Source organism: Lepus europaeus, chromosome 5, assembly GCF_033115175.1.
Source record: "Lepus europaeus isolate LE1 chromosome 5, mLepTim1.pri, whole genome shotgun sequence".
NCBI lineage: Eukaryota > Metazoa > Chordata > Mammalia > Lagomorpha > Leporidae > Lepus > Lepus europaeus.
Genome location: NC_084831.1, coordinates 117807891 through 117828277, shown reverse-complemented (window position 1 = coordinate 117828277; position 20387 = coordinate 117807891). Strand labels below are relative to the sequence as shown.

At 42.8% G+C, this 20387-nt stretch overlaps 1 protein-coding gene across 1 annotated transcript in view; it reads right to left on the bottom strand.

The window, feature by feature from the left end:
• SNX27 (sorting nexin 27) overlaps nucleotides 1–20387 on the bottom strand; it is an 85310-nt gene that overhangs the window by 50630 nt on the left and 14293 nt on the right. The window contains exon 2 of the mRNA XM_062192264.1: nucleotides 4762–4993. Within this exon, the coding sequence (XP_062048248.1) occupies nucleotides 4762–4993 (232 nt within the window). The remainder of the gene's footprint in view (nucleotides 1–4761; nucleotides 4994–20387) is intronic.

The window sequence follows — 20387 nt, the reverse complement described above, 5'->3', positions numbered from 1 at the left end:
CCAGAAAAGTTTCTTACCAGGTTCAAACCTAGATGTACCGTAAGAGCCTGCAATTGCACGTCAAGGCATGTACTCAAGAGAAATGAAAACATGTCTATATAAAGCCAAGTATATTAATGTTATTTCATTTAATCATTAATAGCCCCAAACTGGAAACAGACAAAATGTGCATTAACAATGGATATACAATTTGTAGTAAATCCATAAAATGGGCTACTACTCATCAATTTAAAAATAACAAATTATATATATATATATACATATGTATATATACATATAAAGATTGTATTTACTTGAAAGGCAGAATGACAGGGAGGGTGGTGGGGAGAGACTGATCTTCCATCTACTTCTTCACTCCCCAAATGGCTGCAACACCAAAGCCAGGAGCCCAAGCACTTGAGCAATCTTCCATTGCTTTGCCAAGCACATTAGTAGGGAGCTGGACTGGCAGCAGGGCAGCCAGGACTCCAACTGGCACTCCAATATGAGATGCCAGTGATGACAAGCTGCAGCTTAACCCGCTATGCCACAATGCCAGCCCCAGAATAAATTACTGATATATGCAAGAATGTGTCTCAGTCTTAAAAGGACTATACTAACTGAATAAAGCCAGACACAGAAGAGTACATTTTAAATGATTCCATTTACTTGACTTTCCAGAAAGGACAGAATATGGCGAAAGAGAGCCGATCAGTGGTTGACAAGGGCAGTGGGAGAGGAAGACCGTTCAGGAACACCTGACATGGGTGAATGTGAACGCAGGTAAATCACGCTCAGTAAGACTAATTTTTTAAAGGACAATAAGTAGTCTCATTTCTTTCTCAGAAGTTCCCAAGGTCTTAGGTAACTCCCAAAAGATCTCAACATCTAATCTGCTCTACTTTTAGGATCTGACCTTAATTTCAATTTCTTACTTGTCTTAGGATTCAAAGTTTGCACTTTCAAAAGATAAACTCTCAATCAATCAACCGATGCTGTGGTACAGTAGGTTAATCCTCTACCTGTGATGCTGGTATTCCATATAGGCACGGTTTCTGGTCCTCGCTGCTCCACTCCCAATCCAGTTCACCGCTCTGGCTGGGAAAGCAGTAGAAGAAGGCTCAAGTCCTGGGGCCCCTGCACCTGAGTGGGAGACCTGGAAGAATCTCCAGGCTCCTGGCTTCTGATTGGCTCAGCTCCAGCCATTGCAGCCATTTGGGGAGTGAACTAGCGGATGGAAGACCTTTCTCTCTGTCTCTCCCTCTCACTGTGAGTAACATTGCCTCTCAAATAAATAAAATCCTAAATAAATAATTAAACCTCTCAATTTTGTATGTGGTTCTAAGAATGCAGAGACCATGCTAACATAAAACCCATGTGCTGTTATCTCCAGCTAAGCTCACAGATGCAGTTAAACAATATTTCAGCTCTCTGCAACTTTTCTAGCTTCTTTGCTTTTCTTGTCGCTCCACTAAAGTTTAGTGGCTCATCTCCCTTCAGGGGCCATCCCAGATTCAGAGACCACAACTTTAGTCAGCAGGTCAGTTTTAAACACCCAGAGTCATGGCCAGTGCTGTGATACAGCAGGTTAAGCCACTGCTTGCAGTGTCAGCATCCCAGTATCAGAGTGCTGCTGCTCCACTTCCAATCCTGCTTTATGCTAATGTGCTTGGGAAGGCAGAGGAGGACGGTGGCCCAAATATTTGGGCTCTGCCACCCACATAGGAGACTTGGATGGAACTCCAGAGCTCCAGACTGTGGCCTGACCACCCCCAGCCATTGTGGTCATTTGGGGAGTGAACCAGTGAGTGGATGATCTCTCTCTCACTCGGCCTTTCAAATAAATAAATTTTATTTAAAAAGTAGTTTGGGGATGCCCAGGTCAGAGCCACAGATCTTATTGGCTCTAAGCTGAAAACCCCTTCACTCAGCCCAGCTTCCAAAGTAACCACCGCACCTGAGGGGACAGCCAAGTAGGGTCAGCAAAACTGCAGGCAGAACTATAAATTTCTTGTTAGAGATGCCACCTGCCTTTACCTGGCCAGCTCTCCTCCCAGACCAGCTAAGTAATGAAAGTCAACAGAGTGCCTTCCCCTAGGAGGTTCACACCTCCCTTAGGATGTACCCCATGTGAAGAGATAGATAGGTCTGGGCCTCTTAACTTACAAGGCCTAAAGCCCAACAGATTATTATCAAGCCCCTTCTATCAGGTTCTATTTGCCTCTCAATCAGAAAATTTAATTGTAGCTTAGACAGCACCTTTCTTAGCTACTCTAATAATGACTCTGTCCTTTGTTCTAGACCCTGTCTAGCGACTTGGGCCTCATTTCTTTGTAATCAAAACCTCTACTCTACCACCGATGGCTCTACTCCCAACCTGTGTATACTGATGGTCCTCTTCCCTACTTAATGCTCTATAATTGTTCAAAATTTCTCTACAGACAAACCCCTCTACCTACAAAAGATGAGTGACTTTTCTCCCAGTCTTGGCTGGAATCAGCTTTCTGGTCTGTTGGGTGTTCCCCAATAAACCCTTTCCCTTAAAAAAAAAAAAAAAAAAAAAAAAGAGGGAGGTGCCTTTCTCTGAAGGGAGGAGAGAACTTCCACTTTGACTATGACCTTGTCTAAATATGATCAGAATCGGGGCCGACGCTGTGGCTTAACAGGGTAATCCTCCGCCTTGCGGCGCTGGCACACCGGGTTCTAGTCCCGGTTGGGGCGCCGGATTCTATCCCGGTGGCCCCTCTTTCAGGCCAGCTCTCTGCTATGGCCCGGGAAGGCAGTGGAGGATGGCCCAAGTCCTTGGGCCCTGCACCCGCATGGGAGACCAGGAGAAGCACCTGGCTCCTGGCTTCGGATCAGCGAGATGCGCCGGCCGCAGCGGCCATTGGAGGGTGAACCAACGGCAAAAAGGAAGACCTTTCTCTCTGTCTCTCTCTCTCTCACTATCCACTCTGCCTGTCAAAAAAATAATAAAAAAGAAAGGAAAAAAAAATATGATCAGAGTCGGCAAATTTGGAAGGCTTCCATAGCCTTGGCAACTCATGATGGGAGCCTAGGGTGGTTACTGGCACCATAAACTAGAGTGTCAATTTGTTGGGTCAACAACAGGAGTCACTGTGCACTTGCTCCTTATGTAGGATCTCTGTCCTTAATGTGCTATACATTGTGATTTAATGCTATAACTAGTTCTCAAACAGTATGTTTCACTTTGTGTTTCTGTGTGGGTGCAAACCGTTGAAATCTTTACTTAATATATACTAAACTGATCTTCTGTATATAAAGAGAATTGAAAATGAAACTTGATGTGAATGCAAGGGGAGAGGGAGCAGGAAAGGGGAGGGGAGGGGGGGAGGGGAGTTATGGGGGGGGGGAGCCATTGTAATCCATAAGTTGTACTTTGGAAATTTATATTCATTAAACAAAAGTTAAAAAAAAAAGTAGTTTGGGTCATCAGTAGCAACTAGTTTTTGAAAAACAAAGGTTTTTCTGCATATCTACAAAAGCAAGACTCTAAGTGTGTAAAACAGGGCTCACAGGAATTGTTTTGAGAGTATAATTAGGACTGTGGGAAAAATCAGTTTATCCTGCAGATCCTCCAAAGAAAATGAAGAAGAACAGGATGTAGAGAGGAGTGGAGGAAGATAAAGATTCTGAAATGGACAAACTTTTGTATTACCCAAATATTTTGGAAGATACCACCTTTTTTTTTTTTTTTTTAAGATTTATTTTTATTTATTAAAGAGTTAGAGAGAGAGATCTTCCATCTGCTGGTTCACTCCCCAAATGGCCACAACAGCCGGAGCTGAGCTGATCTGAAGCCAGGAGCCAGGAGCTTCTTCCCGGTCTCCCACACAGGTGCAGGGGCCTAAGCACTTGGGCCATTTCCACTGCTTTCCCAGACGCATTAGCAGGGAGCTGGATTGGAAGTGGAGCAGCCAGGACCTGAACAGTGCTCATATGGGATGCCGGCGCTGCAGGCCAGGGCTTTAATCTGCTGTGCCACAGCACTGGCCCCAGTTACCACTTTTTAACATTAATCTTCCTCTATAACTCCAGAGTCAACAGTAAATGAGGGGCTGGTGCTGTGGCATAGTGGGTAAAGCCACTACCTGCAGTGCCAGCATCCCATATGGGCACCGGTTCAAGTTCCGGCTGCTCCATTTCCGATCCAGCTCTCTGCTATGACCTGGGAAAGCAGTAGAAGATGGCCCAAGTCCTTGGGCCCCTGTATCTGCATGGAAGACCGAGAAGAAGAAGTTCCTGGCTCCTGGCTTCAGATCAGAGCAGCTCCGGCCATTGCGGCCAACTGAGGAATGAATCAGTGGATGGAAGACCTCTCTCTCCCTCTTTCTCTGCCTCTCCTTCTCTCTGTGTGTAACTCTGACTTTCAAATAAAATAAATAAATCTTAAAAAAGAAAAAACAGTAAATGAGAGACTACTCTTAGCAAAAAAATAAGACAACCAATAAAAGCAGCAGCAAACAAACAAAACAAACTCACACGTTTAGCACAGGTCAGAGTGCAAACCTGAAAACTCTCTGGGAATAAAGTGGAATTGTTTTTAAGCAGAAACAGGGTACTTCTTCATCACTGGGGGTCACCCCCTGTGTTCAATCAGGGTTGGCGTCTTCTATCGACACGTGAGCCCGTGGTCCTGAGAGACAGACAGACGGACCACGCTGCAGACTCTGATTTCTACTGCTCTAACACAGCCATGACGGTAGGACCGGGGGCAGACAAAAGCTGGATGCTTGAGGATCAAGTTGGGCTGACACTCACCACAAACTTCTCACCATTCTGCTCCACATGTTTGTATGTGGGGACCGATATGGGCACTGCTTGCTTTTCTGTGTAATCATAAAAGGACTGTCCCAACGAGTCGTCACCGGGGTCTAGGTTATCGGCCTCGTGAGGAGGCACGGACAACACTGTCAAGATCAACTCCTTCTCGCCTGCTCGGATCAGGTCCACCACCTGCTTGTGTGTCGCCCCCTCAACATTCACGCCGTTCCTGGGGGAAAAAGGGAAAAAGACAATCCCATAAACCACGAGGGTCCAAACGCCGTGTATCTCCACCCACCTGCCCCCAGTCCAGTGCCCCACAGTGTGAACCACAAGATCAGAAGGTATTTTGGCTCTAGAAAAGTTGCTTATGTTGTTTTAGCTCCCAAGGTGAAAAACTGTGAACTTGTAACAGGGAAGAAAATGGAAACAGGTGAGAGGAGCTGCCCTGCCTCTACGCTGGCGCCCCACACACAGCATCAGGGACTGTGTGGGGAAGAGAGGGAAGCCAAGAAGGAAACCGTGCTTTCTAAGCCGAGCAGTCCCACTTCCTCGTCCTAAGCACCTACACCACGCATCAAGGTGGCGTTGGACACCTGCCACCTGAACTGCGCCCGTGGTCCTTCTTCAGACCCTGCTGGAATTGTGACAGGAAGCTGCACAAAACACATTCTCTTAACTTGCAAATACCTAGAGACTCACAAAAGTGTGACTCCACACAATCCCTGTGCGTTTCACATCTAATTTACCCTCACATCCACAGATGAGTCAACTTCATTTTCCTTTAGAGCAGATCTAACCCTCTGGGAGTTCCGTGGTATTTATTCATCTCCTTGCACACTCGTTTCCTCTATCCAGGGGTTTTCAAGGGGCAAGGAGATACTGTGCTAAAATTCCCTTCTCTGACCCAGCTTCCCTTGTTCTCCAATCACTTCAGTCAATCTCTCGGGATTCTACCTACTTCCCCTCTGCTGTGTGCTGTCTGCCTCAAAGCCTGTGTAGCCTGTTCAAAAAATAAAATAAAATAAAACCCGAGGTTATGTAGTAAGGCAACCTGCTCCTTCTTTCTGTTTCACTGTATATAAAAGGCTGAAATCAGGGAAAGTACAAGGGCTGGAAGAACAATAATTTTGTCAAGAAAGTTGCTGACTCACAAACTCCACTACCTTCCCAGAATGCTGACCCAGCGCTGGCTCAAAACCCCCGGGCGGCCGGCCGGGAGGTTCCCTTCTGTGGCTAGCCAGGAGTCGGGAAATCCACACCAGGCCTCCAGTCCACTTCAATATTTAAAGCTTATCTGCCCTTTAGAGGTAAATTCTTTTTCAGTCCTGTTCCAAACCATCAGGGCTTTTCCTTCCTGGAAACAGTGCTAAGTTTAGCAACGAGTCTCCCACAAGCTCCTCAGTCACAGCAGCTCCGAGTCTGGTATCCCTAACATCCCTCCGCACCAACAGCACCGCCGGCCCGCGCTCCGCCAGCCGCACGCCTTGTTTCGCCTTTAACAATCTAGCCAGTATATTCAGCGCTTTTGGCAATTCACAACCTAAAAACTCTTCAACTAGTCAGCAGTTTTACAACAGGTTACCTGTAGAAGAAAACGCAGAGCCCATTCCACTGACAGAGATTAGGATTTTCATTCAGATCGGGCCATACCAGAGATCTGACAGCAGAATGGTAAAATGTGTTTCTAAAAATGGTCTTCGGAATTAGATCTACCTGAGTTCAAATCCTGGCCATGTCCACCAGCACCAGAGCTGGTCCCGATCCAGGTGTTTAACCTTTCTTAGCTCTGCTTTCCACATCGGTAAAATGGGGACAGTAAGTCCCTCACAGAGTCGCTATGGGGATTAATGTCACAAAACATGTTAACTTGGGGCCAGCAATGTGGTGAAGAGGATTAAGCTACTGCCTGGGACACTGGCATCCCATATGGGCATTGGTTCAAGTCCCGGCTGCTCTACTTCCAATCCAGCTCCCTGCTAACGCACCTGAGAAAGCAGGGAAAGATGGCCCAAGTGCTTGGGCCCCTGCTGTCCATGTGGGAGACCCGGAGGAAGCTCCTGGTTCCTGACTTTGGCCTGGCATCATTGAGGCCATTTGGGGTATGAACCGGCAGATGGGAGATCTCATTCTCTGTCTCTCTAACTCTGCCTTTCAAACAAATAAATCTTTTTTTAAATGAGATTTTTTTTCTTATTTTGCCTTTCCTTTTTTAAAAGATTTATTTATTTATTTGAAAGTCAGAATTACAGCAAGAGAGGGAGAGTGAGAGGGAGGGAGGTAGAGGCAAAAGGGAGTGGGGAGAGCTTCCATCTGCTGGCTCATTACCCAAATGGCCACAATGACCAGGGCTAGGCCAGGAGCTTCATTCAGGTTTCCAACATGGGAGGCAGGGGCCCAAGCACTTGGGCCATCTTCCACTGCTTTCCCAAGCCTGTTAACAGGGAGCTGGAATGGAAATGGAGCAGCTGGGACTTGAACTGGTACCCATATGGGCTGCTGGCACTGCAGGCAGCAGCTTAGCCCACTGCACCATGACACTAGCCCCTCAAATAAATAAATCTTAAAAAAAAAAGAAGAAAAGTAACTTGCCTAGAAAAATGCCTGAATACTCATATCAGAAGTTGTAAAAAGGAAAGAAGTGCTTTGTATAAAGAGATTTTAGTTAAAGAAGAAACTGAAATCTGAAGTAGCAATTGACGGAGTTCATGCAATTCTTTGGCCTTAGTAGTTCTGAGAAAATGTTTTCACGGTAGAAGAAATAAATTTAAAAGACAAGGTTGGAAATCATCAGAGAATTTTATCTATCCCTTAGGAGCCTTAGCTTACTTACTCACAAGCATCCATATTAACTTTTTTTAACAAAGTGGAGAAAAGTGACAACTGAAAGGCTGAACAAAATATCCTGGATGTGGATACTAAAGCAAGATTTTCATTAGTTCAATTTTATGAGATATACATCTATGGAAAAAAATTAAGAACTGGGACTGGAGCTGTGGCATAGTGAGTGGAGCCGCTGCCTGTAGTGCTGGCATCCCACATGGGCGCCAATTCGACTCCCAGCTGCTCTACTTCCCATCCAGCTCACTGCTGCGGCCTGGGAAAGCAGTGGAGGATGGCCCAAGTCCTTGAGCCTCTGCACCCACGTGGGAGACTCGGAAGAGGCTCCTGGCTCCTGGCTTCTTCGGATTGACCCAGCTCCAGCCATTGCAGCTGTCTGGGGAGTGAACCAGTGGATGGAAGACCTCTTTCTCTCTCTCTGCCTCTCTCTAACTGTGCCTTTCAAATAAATAAATAAAAATCTTTAAAAATAAAAATTAAGAACTGATGCTCAAATTTTACTCATCTCCTTAGTTTTTTCCCTTAAAGTATTTTAAATCTGGGGTACTGTCAATAGGCATAGCAGTGGGTGAACCTACAAAATCTGTATGTAAAATTGTATTTGTGGGCATATTGCATGTTTTCTTCCTGGGGAAGGTTACCATAGCTTTCCTCAGTTTCAAAAAGAAATAAGCAATCTCCAAAAAGATGAAGAACTGCTGCTCTCAAAGCCCACCTTCCCCCTTTCAGTTTTCAAATCAAAACATACTGCTCTGTGGGTCACTGACAAAAGCAAGCCCTGAAAATCCTCCGAGAAATTTAAGTAAGGCTTTTATCCAAAGCACCAAGGAACAGGGGAGCTCGCTTAGGTTTCACTTCTTTATTAGGAAAATCACACTGCAAATCAGCTGTCATTCCAAAAACCTCACAAATGGAAAAAAAAAAAAAGAAAGAAATTCTCACCACAAATAATAATTGTTCGAGGAGGCAAGTATCTTTTCCCTGCCTTTAACATTATACAATGTATCCACATATCAAAATATCACATAGCACCCCACAAGTATGTACAACTTTTATCTGTCGATTAATAAATAAGAAACAAATTTTTGATAGGAAAAAAAAATCAGTAAAGAGTTTCTAGAGTCATAACCCAAACACACTTGCTAATATTTATCCGGTTCAACTACAGAAAGAATGTTATACACTCCACAACTTCATACATCAGGGAAATTCCTTCATTCTTCAGAGATTAAATGAGCGCAGTAAACCCCCAGCGAGTCTGACTTGGAAAAGAGCTCATCCTTCCCAAGAATTAAGAGGTCGTCACAGTGATAAAATGTTTACCTGACGCACTCTCTTCCACAAGAATGCTACTATACCAGGCTCAAATACCTGCTGCAATTCTCAAGGCACAAATGAATGCAAAATGTAAATTCTGCGATCAGGGACTTTTCAGCTGCACAGACTTCTGGTTCAAAGCATGAGTTTTCGAGTCAAACAGACTTGGGTTTGAATACCAACTGTGCCATTTAACACATGAGCTTTCGGGTGAACTACTCCATCTGCTAGACCTCAATTCCCTAGCCCACATAAAATGTGGCTAACAGTAACAACAGCTAATGGGGCTGTTGCCAGAGCTAAAATAAGATGAAGTGCTAGAATGCTGCAGCCATTCAGTAAACCGGAGCTATTGTGTTACAGCATTTGTATCAGTAGGGCGAGCAGGTCCTACTATTTTGGTCTCCTTGATGATATAAATGCTTTCCTTGTGTTTTTTTTTTTTTTTTTCCTATCTTTGTAACATAATCTAGTTGTAATTCATTTGAAAATAATGATTGGGCTCTCAACCAATGACAACAGGAATCCCAAAGACAGCCTCCTTCATAAGACCATCCCATTAGAGAACCACTAAGTCCCGTACAACACCCGAGTATCTACTGCTCAGTAGGATCTAGCACACCATGTTTCTCCCAAAAAGAAAGGTTTAAATACACTACCAGAAACATTTTTTAAAATGTGATAAGGCAATACAGTCAAATTTTAATTATAGAATCTAGGTAATAGGTATACAAGAACTCATTGTTTAATTCTTTCAACTTTTCTATATGCTTAAAATTTTTCACAATAAAATATTAGGTGGAAAAAGGCTGCCAGAAAGCTCTACAATCCATAAGACCAGAATTTTGTTTCCTTAGGCAACTAGATGGTATCCAATTTACTTTATGTATTTAGTAAAGGTATACCTGATAATTTTAATGAAATTCTCATTTTACATAAGACTAACATTTGGCCCCAGTGGATACAGCTTTAGCTATTTGATAGGAGTAGCTTCAAATAAGACTTTCATCAACCAAAGTTAGGCAGATGGGGAAACTACAAAGCTAATATAAATGTTAGGTAGGAAGTCAGATATGAGCTTATGTGTGTGTGACAAAGGCCTAAGGAGACATTTAGGTCCAGCATATGCATCTCAAAATCATCCCAATAACATTTCAGGGGCAGTCCAGTATTTGCATCCTGCCCTGCTCCTTCTACCCGGTAACCTGCCAGGTGGGGGTCCGCTGCCCCTTCTGCCTGGTCTTTGCACTTCAAATATCCTGCTCTGGATCCTGATCCTCCAGGGGGTCTTGCCCATCCTTCCTCTAACCAGGGCAACGCCAGCCAGGCTTCTCCCTGTCTGATAACTTCAGGGGGAAAACTAAAATAGGAGTTTTTAGTATTTACATCCATAAAGTCTTTTGTTTCAGGAGGAATATGTGAGAAGACAAAGACCCATCCCCTTAAAAGCCCTCAGCCTCAACCAGACTGCGTGCTCAGCCCTCTGCCTCTATGCTGAGCCGCCCGCCTGGCCTGGCCAGGTGTATTCCACTCAACCATGTAACCCCGTTCTCCCCCAATCTGAGAGACCGGGCACTCTCTCAGGTTCTGTCTGGAGAGGTGCCCATCCGTTCTTACGGATGTCCCTACTCCACCACTCTGTCTCACACCTGAATTCTTTCTTGCGAGAAGATAAGAACCCTGCCATTCACCTGTAACATAAACACTCCCAGCAATAGGAGAAAAATCTCTAAACAGTCAGGATTTGTATACTGCTTGTGCAAGACGCTGTGTATAAGGAAAACCAGGAATGGATGGAAATGTGACAAAGCCAACCACTGTCAATACCAAAACAAGGAGCTTTGTTTACATGGTAACAGAACACTCTTTTGACCTGCTATGATATGCAAGAAAGCAATTAGGGAGTAACTAGTCCCCCAGAGACAGCTTGTTAAAAATAGACAAATTCCTGTAAGTGCAAGCACTAAGACACCTTTTTTCGGGGCATAGACAAATTCCTGTAAGTGCAAGCACTAAGACACCATTTTTCGGGGCCAGCGTTGTGGTACAGTGGGTTAAGCTGCCACCTGCATCCCATATGGACAACAGTTTGAGTCCCAGCTGCTCCACTTCCAATCCAGTTCCCTGCTAATGCACCTGGGATAAATGCACCCAGAGAAAGCAGCAGAAGATGGCCCAAATGCTTGGCCCCTGCACCCATGTGGGAGACCTAGATGAAGCTTCCGGTTCCTGGACATTTTGGGAGTGAACCAGCAGATGAAAGATCTCTGTCTCTCCTTCTCTCTCTGTAACTCTGCCTTTCAAATAAATAACTAAAACTTAACAAAAAGGAAAAAAAAGAAACACTTTTTCAATTTTGTAGACTAAAGCACAATGGCTACACATGCTCATAACAACAGGTAAAATAAAAAGAGTGACAACATCAAGTTTTGCCAAGGATATGGAACAACTAGAATTCTCATACACTACTGATGAAAGCAAAAACAAACACAATCCAGCAGTTTCTTATAAAATGAAACACGTACTTATTACATGAGGCAGCAATTCCGCTCCTAGGCATTTATCTAGGAGAAATGAAAACACACCCACACAAACAACTGTAGTTAAAAGTTCACTACAGCTTTATTCATAATAGTCCAAAACAGAAAACAGCCGAAATGTCTACTAAAAGCTGAACATTCTAGGCCTATTCATGTAATGGAGTATTACAGCTATAAAAAGGAACAAGCTACTCATATCCACAAAAAACATGGATGAAATGCAAAAATACATTAAGGAAAAAAGTGAGGATGAAAAGAGTCTGATGATTTGATTACATTTTATTGAAGTGCCAAATAGACAAAACTATTCTATTCTGCTAGAAATCAGATCGGTCATTGTCTGGAGTGGAGGGGATAAGTACTGAAAGCAAATGGGCACAAGAAGCTTGCTGAAGTGACCAACAAGTTCCGTATCTTACCTGGATGGTAAGCGGGTATATACTTTCATCCTTTCATCAAAATTCAAACTCTGCACTTACATGTGCACATGTGCATGTTAATTAAGCCTAATTAAATTGATTTAAAAATAAAAATTTACATAACACCCTCATGTAAAAATGCAGGCTAGTCCATTGTGTGGGAGAAATATAACCCCTGCTTTACTTTAGGATTATTCTGAAATTTTTTGCTGTAACTAACAACATTGTTAGGAAGATCCCAGTAGAAGAATTTGGTTGTATCTGCAATATCAAATTGTGTAAAGAATGAAATACATGCTTTTCCCTTCACCTTCCATCTCTCTGTGGAAAATAAGCTAAACTTTGGATGCTTCCAGGTCCTACATGCTTATTTCAAAATAATGAGGAGAAAATAGAGCCAGAGCTGGTTTTACTCCTACTTGCTTCGACTTTTAGTCCTAAGTGCTTTATCAACAACAGGGCACATATTTCAAGTTTAGTATTTAGTTAAGAACCTCAGCAATAGAAGGTTATAAAGTTAAGCCACACTGTAGCAGCATCTCTCTCAAGTTTATCAAAGCCATAATGTAAGGGATGAGAATCAAATTCACTAAACCCTGCATTAACAACACCATTATATTGCATTACAAATATAATTCAGATTTTGCTTCTTAGGAAACCTAAATTCTATTTGTTAATTTTTTTAAAAGATTTATTTATTTACAGGAAAGTCAAAGATACACAGAGAGAGGAGAGGCAGAGAGAGAGAGGTCTTTCATCCGCTGGTTCACTCCCCAACTGGCTGCAATGGCTGGAGCTGCACTGATCTGAAGCCAGGAGCCAGGAGCTTCTTCCGGGTCTCCCACGTGAGTGCAGGGGCCCAAGGACTTGGGCCATCTTCTACTGCATTCCCAGGCCATAGCAGAGAGCTGGATTGGAAGTGGAGCAGCTGGGACTCAACAGGCACCTGTATAGGATGCTGCGCTGCAAGCACCAGCCCCTGTTAAATGTTTTAAACCTTCATGACTACAAAGTTCTTCTAAAAGAGTATTTCAAAAAGAATTTGTTCACATTGGGGAAACTTGTAAAGACATAGCAGATAAAGCTGCTGCCTGTGACACCGGCATCCCATATAGGCACCAGGAAAGTAGCAGATACTTGGGCCCCCACATCCACATGGGAGACCCAGAGGAAGCTCCTGGCTCCTGGCTTCAGCCTGGCCCAGTCTCAGCTGTTGCCATTTGGGGAGTGAAATAGCAGATGGAAGATTCTCTCTCTCTCTCTCACCCTGCCTTTTTTTTTTTTTTTTTTTTTTTTTTGGACAGGCAGAGTGGACAGTGAAAGAGAGAGACAGAGAGAAAGGTCTTCCTTTTTGCCGTTGGTTCACCCTCCAATGGCCGCCGCGCTGTGCTGATCCGAAGGCAGGAGCCAGGTGCTTCTCCTGGTCTCCCATGGGGTGCAGGACCCAAGCACTTGGGCCATCCTCCACTGCACTCCCGGGCCATAGCAGAGAGCTGGCCTGGAAGAGGGGCAACCGGGACAGAATCCGGCACCCCGACCGGGACTAGAACCCGGTGTGCCGGTGCCACAAGGCAGAGGACTAGCCTACTGAGCCACTGGCGGCCTCTAACCCTGCCTTTCAAATACATCAGAAAGAGAGAAAGAGAAAGAAAGAGAGGGAGGGAGCAGGTGATGAGTTAAAGTGCTTGGGTCCCTGCCACCCACACAGGAGACCAAGATAGAGTTCCAGGCTTCTGGCTTCAGCCTGGCTCAGTTCCAGCCATTTTGGGTAGATGAAGGAAGGATCTTTATGTCTCTGCCTTTCTCTCTCCGCTTTTCAAATAAAAATAATTGTTTTTAATTTAGAAAGCCATATGAAAATAAAATTGAGTTAGGATGACTGGAACTACAGGTAATTTAAAAAGTTTAATAGAGCCCTTCTATCATCTTCTCACATATACAGAGCTCTAAAAATGAACTCCCTACCTTCTCCACATTACATTTCCTTGGAAACTGAGTGAAGATCTCGCAAGTTAGAGAGAACCAGATTGCTGGCAAAACAGAAGAGAGACAATTCACTGCTTCACTCTCCCGTTGTGATGTTTCACTGCAAAAGAACTACTCTATCAAAATGTAGAGATCTGTCCTTTTAATTTTGCAAATAAACTATCTGCCTGACTTAAGTTGTGGCTCCATCTAACTCTGTCTTCGTGCTATCTTAGGCAAACAAACCAGAAAATATTCTTATTAACTGTCTGAGCAATGATGCTGTACTAAACTCTTGAGATGTGTGACTCAGACACCCATCGGCAATGAACATAGACGTAAAGCTTGAAGAAGTCTAAGCAAAATTCCTATTCTGTACTGCAAAATATCAAGAACTTCTGGGATGCTGTTTCAGAAATAGAGTTTCCATCTTAGATGCCAGAACGTTTACTTTACTGACGATGAGAGAAGCATAACTAGAGAAAGGATTCTCTAAAATACGAGGATTCTAAAAATACTTGCACTTTTTCATTAAGATTTTGTTTGAAAGACAGAGTAACAGAGAGGTGGGGGAGAGACAGAGAAAGAGATCTTCCATTCAGTGGTTCAATCACCAAATGCCCTCAACAGCCAGGGCTGGGCCAGGCCAAAGACAGAAGCCTAGAACTCCATCTGGGTTTCCAATATGAGTAGCAGGGACTCAGGCAAAAAAGTGCAAAGTTATCATGTCAATTACTTTTGATGTCAACTTATATCATCTGGAATATGAGATGATAGCTTTGCAAATAGGTAAAAACTCCTTCTGGAAAGCAATTTCACTGGTAATACGCATCTGAAGTCATTAAAATGTTCATATTCCTTCAACACATAATTTCATTACTGAGAATTTATTCTAAGGAAATCACCAAAATATGAGCTCCAAAAGGGCAAGAACTTTACAATAGCATGTAGAACACTTAAGCATATATTGAAAAAATAAACGAAAATAATCCCAAACACAGAAAAGTTAAACAAAAACATATTTAGTATTATTTGGATTGTTTTCAGATTTCTATTCTTACAAAAAGTCAACAGGGGTAGCCCTTTGGCATAGCAATTAAGACATCATTTGGGATACCACATCCCATAACAGAGTGCCTAGGTTCATATCCCAGCTCTGTTTCCAATTCCAGGCTCCTGCTAATGCACACTCTGAGAAGTAGCTAGTGATGACTCAAGTATGTGGGCTCCTGACACCCATGTGGGAGACCCAGAATGAGTTTCTGACCCCTGGCTTCAGCCTGGCTCAGCCCCAGCTTTTGGTGAATGAACCAGCAGATGGGATATCTTGGTCTCTCTCTGCCTTTCAAATTAAAAAAAAAAAAAAAAAAGAACTAAACTAATAGTCAACAATGAAGAATGATCAAGAAAATTAAAGCACAACAATTCGGTAAACTCTCAAGCAACCATTTCAAATCATAAATACGGAGGCAGCATTGTGGGATAGCAGGTTCAGCTGCCATTTGAGACACTGCATATCACAGGGGCGCAGGCTGGAGTCCCCATTGCTCTGTTTCAGATCCAGCTCTCTGTTAACTGCCTGGGAAAGCAGTGAAAGATGGTCCAAGTACCTGGGTCCCTGTACCCACGTGAGAGACCCAGATGAATCTCCTGGCTCCTGGTGTCTGCCTAACCAAGCCCTGGCCATTGTGGACATTTTGGGGAGTAAACCAACAGATGGAAGATTTCTCTCTCTGTCTCTCCCTCTTTCTCTATAACTCTGCCTTTCAAATAAATAAATAAATTTTTAAAAATAAATAAAATTATAAAAACTAAAACAACTTAAAATATTTTTAGGTCAATACTATGTTAAAAAGTGAATTATAAAAAATGCAAATCTATAGAATTTCAAACAGATAACCTAGGAGAAAATCTAAGAGCTGGGGTCTGGCAATGAGATGTTAGATATAACATCAAAAGCATCGTTCATGAATGAAGAAGTTGTTAAACTTTATTAAAATTAAAAACTTCTGCTTTGCAAAAGACATTGTTGTTATAATAACAAGTCATAGCCTAAGAGACTCATTTGCTAAACATACCCAAAAAAGGAGTTGTATCCAAATATACAAAGAATTCTTAAAACTCAACCATAAGAAGACAAACACCCCTCTAAAAATGGGCAAAATATCTGGATATACCTCATCAAAGAAAATACACAGATGGCAAATAAGCATACGGAAAGGTGCTTGACATCATCAACAGGAAATTGCAAATCAAAATGAGATACTTCTAAATACCTACCAGAATGGTTATAATCCAAAAAACTGTTAATACCAAATGCTGGTGAGAATATGGAGCAATTAACAATTCTCATTCATTGTTAGTGAAAATACAAAGGGGCCAGTGCTGTGGTATATCAGATAAAGCCACCACCCGCAGTGTCGGCATGGGGTTTGAGTCCTAGCTGCTCCACTTTCAATCCAGCTCTCTGCTATGTTTTAGGAAAGCAGTAGAAGATGGCCCTAGTCCTTGGGCCCTTGCTCCTGCATGGGAGACCTGGAAAAAGCTCCTGGCTCCTGGCTTCAGATTGGCCCAGCTCCGGCCATTGTGGCCAATTGGGGAGTAAACCCACAGATAGAAGACCTCTCTCTCTCTCTCTCTGCTTCTGCTTCTCTGTACTTCTGTCTTTCAAATAAATAAATCTTAAAAAAAAAAAGAAAAAGAAAAAGAAAAAAAGACCTAGGTACTTACCCAATTGAAATGAAAAACTTTATCCACACAAAAAACAGCACACAAATGTTTACTATGGCTTTATTCATAATTGTCAAAAACTTTAAGTAATCAAGAAGTCCTTCAATCCATGAATGGATAAACAAACTGTGGAACAGCCATACAACTGAATATTACTCAGCTAAAAACAGAAATGAGGTATCGAGCCACAGCAGAAACACGAAAAATCTTAACTGAATATTGTTAAGGGAAAGAGTGAGTCTGAAAAGGATATACACTATGATTACAATTATATGACTTCCCAGAAAAAGCAAAGATCACTGGTTACCAAGGGCGTAAGGGGAGAAGACGGATGAATAGGCGAGGCCCAGGGGATTTTTCAGGGCAGTGAAACCACTCTGCATGATAATACACACACAACATAATGCATTTGCCAAAATCTATAGATTTTAAGAGCAGGCACATAGTCTAGTGGTTAAAATGCCTACATCCCATATCAGGTGCCTAAGGTTCAATTTCTGGCTCAAGCCCCTGACTCCAACTTCCTGCCAATGCAGATTCTGGGGGATCAGTGATGATGGTTCAAGTAATTGGGTTCCTGCCGCCCACATGGGAGAACTGGATTGGGTTTCCAGCTCCAGGTGCTGTCACCATCTCAGCCACTGTGAATATCTAGGCAGTGAACCAGCAGAGAGATTTCTCTCCCCCGCCCCACTGTGTGTGTGTGTGTGTGTGTCAAATAAATAAATTTTTTTCTTTTTTTAAAGATTTATGTATTTATTTGAAATGCATAGTTATAGGGCTGGCGCTGTGGCACAGTGGGTTAACACCCTGGTCTGAAGCACCAGCATCCCATATGGGCACCGGTTCGAGACCCAGCTGCTCCACTTCTGATCCAGCTCTCTGCTAATGCCTGGGAAAGCAGAAGATGGCCCAACTCCTTGGGCCCCTGCACCTGTGTGGGAGACCCAGAAGAGGCTCCTGGCTCCTGGCTTCGGATTGGTGCAGCTCTGGCCATTGCAACCAACTGGGGAGTAACCCAGTGAATGAAAGACCTCTCTCTCTCTCTCTGCCTCTCCTCTCTCTGTGTAACTCTGACTTTCAAATAAATAAATAAATCTTCAAAAAAAAAAAAAATGACTGATTCTAGCACTAGGGCAGGAAAAATATGAGCCTGGAAAGCTAGAAATGAATCAAAAACAAAATAATATATGTTGATGGGGATATGGCAAAAGGGTACAGGAACCAACTCAGAGCTACCAATGGAAAATTTGGAACAACAAAATAAAGTAAAATAAGATTATAATAGAAGTATAAAAAATACATTCAAGGGGTCAGCGGTGTGGTGCAGCAGGTTAATGCCCTGGCCTTAAGTGCTGGCATACCATACGGGCGCTGGTTTGAGACCTGGCTGCTCCATTTCCGATCCAGCTCTCTGCTATGGCCTGGGAATGCAGTAGAAGATGACCCAAGTCCTTGGGCCCCCACACCCACATGGGAGACCCAGAAGAAGCTCCTGGCTCTTGGCTTCAGATCAGCGCAGCTCCGGCCATTGTAGCCAATTGGGGAGTGAATCATCGGATGGAAGACCTCTCTCTCTCTGCCTCTCCTCTCTCTGTGCAACTCTGACTTTCAAATAAATAAATAAATAAATCTTAAAAAAAATACATTCAAGAGTCCATAAATGGAGATAATCACCTGTCCAGAAGAATGCCAAATAAATTACGTAGCAACGCCACCCTACAGAAGGGAGAGCACAGCTCCTGGTTCCTTGAGTGTGGGTTGTGCACACTGACTCCTAGAGCACAGGATGAAAATGGGGGCCAGGGGATCAAGGTCAACACCAACAGTCATAAATCAAGCTGCCACTGCAAACCCTGGACATGAAATGATGAAAACGGTATTTCATTTCTGTAACCTCTAGCCCTTCCCCACCAAAAAACTCCACAATCCTGTCTAATTATGAAAACAAAAATCGGGCAAATTATACTAGTCAGGAGTCCTACAACTTATCTGATCAATATCCCTCAAACTATCAAAGTCATCAAAAATATAGAAAGACTGAGAAACCGTCATAGTCCACAGATACCTAAGGAGGTACAACAACCAGATGTAGCACGGTATCCCAGACGGGATGCTGGAACAGAAAAAGACATTAAGTAAAAACTAAGAAAATCTGAAATACTATAGATATTAACTGAAATAATAATGCATCAATATTGGTCCATTAAGTTTAACAAATGTATCATGCCATGTAAGATCTTCACTAGGTAGGGAGCTGTATGTGGCAGGTCAGGAGAGGAAGGGCCATATGGGAACTCTATACCATCTGCTCCATCAAACTGATCTAGATGGTAGTCCATTAAATTTTAAAAAGATTACAAATTATATACAACAGTGGGATTTCAACTTCATAAAAATACATAAATACAAAATAGTCAAATATCAAAAGTAGTTGTGTTAAGATTTAAGATTATGGGCATTTTCCCCCCTCTTTTCCATAGTCTCTAAATTACATACGTGTATTATTTTTATAATTTTAAAAATTAACTTCTAAAATTAACAATGAAAAGAGGAGCAGACATTTAGCCTAGCAGTTAAGACGCTGGTTAACATGTGCACGACCCGTATCAGACGGCCTGGATTTGATGCCTGATTCCAGCTCCTGACGCTAGCTTCCTACTGATGCAGATCCTGAGAGGCAGAACTAGTGACTCAGAGAGCTGGCTCCCTGCCACCCAAGTGGGAGTCTTGAATTCCTGGCTCCCCGCTTTGGACTGGCGCAGTCCCAGCTGTTGTAAGCATCTGGGGCGTGAGCCAGGGGATAGGAGCTCTTTCTCTCTGTTTCTGTGTGCCACTCCTTCGCTCTCTCTGCCTCTCAAATAAATGAATAATTTTTTAAATGAAAATAATTTCAAAATCAAAGTTGATCTGACCACATTTGTCAAACACTAAATCCTCCAGTTAGACTAGGACTAGCACAACTCCTTAGTGAATAATAGTTCAGTAACAAGACAGAGCGAGCTATTCCATTTTTGGTCATGAAAAAAACAAGATCTGAAATCTTCAAATTAGAAAAATGCCAGTTTTAAAGGAGTCAAATGGCATTTTATTTTCACTTACAAAGACTCACAAAGCAATTTCACAAAATTGTCACTTATCCCTGTTTTTTTTCCCTGCTCACTAATCAAAATGAAAACCACCCTGCCTCTCTTCAGTCAGGATTTAACGTTAACCACTGGTCAGCCTGAGCAACTGCCTAAATACAAGCGAGCAGAAAACATTACATCAGTGTTATAGAGTCCCAAAATCACAATGTTTTCTCATCTTGATTTTTAAGATCATTGTCATCAGACATCCTTTTAATGCAATCATTCTAACATTTTATTCTTTGCTAGAAAAAGAGCATAAAAGTGTTTTGACTCAGACTACGACCAAAAATAAAACAAATTTAAAAAAACACCTCATATTATTCTAATCAGGCCTCATCTTTGGTAAACAAAGGAGAAAAAAAAAGTTAATCACAGATAGATGGAACTAAGCAGGTTTCCAGCATTCTTCTACTTCACAAATCCTTTGGTGCCTTTTTTTAAATAATAAAAGTAAAATTCAATCTTTATACCAATATTTTTCGTTTTACTTAAGATTTATTTATTTTTACTTGAAAGGGAGGAGAGAGAGTGAGTGTGTGCACGAGAAGGCTCTTCCACTCCATCTGCTGGATCACTCCCCAAATGGCTGAAACTAGGAAACCCCAGAACCCTATTTGGGTCTCTCAGGTGGTGGCGGGGGTCCAAGTACTCCTCCATCCTCCAAGCCATCCTCCATTACT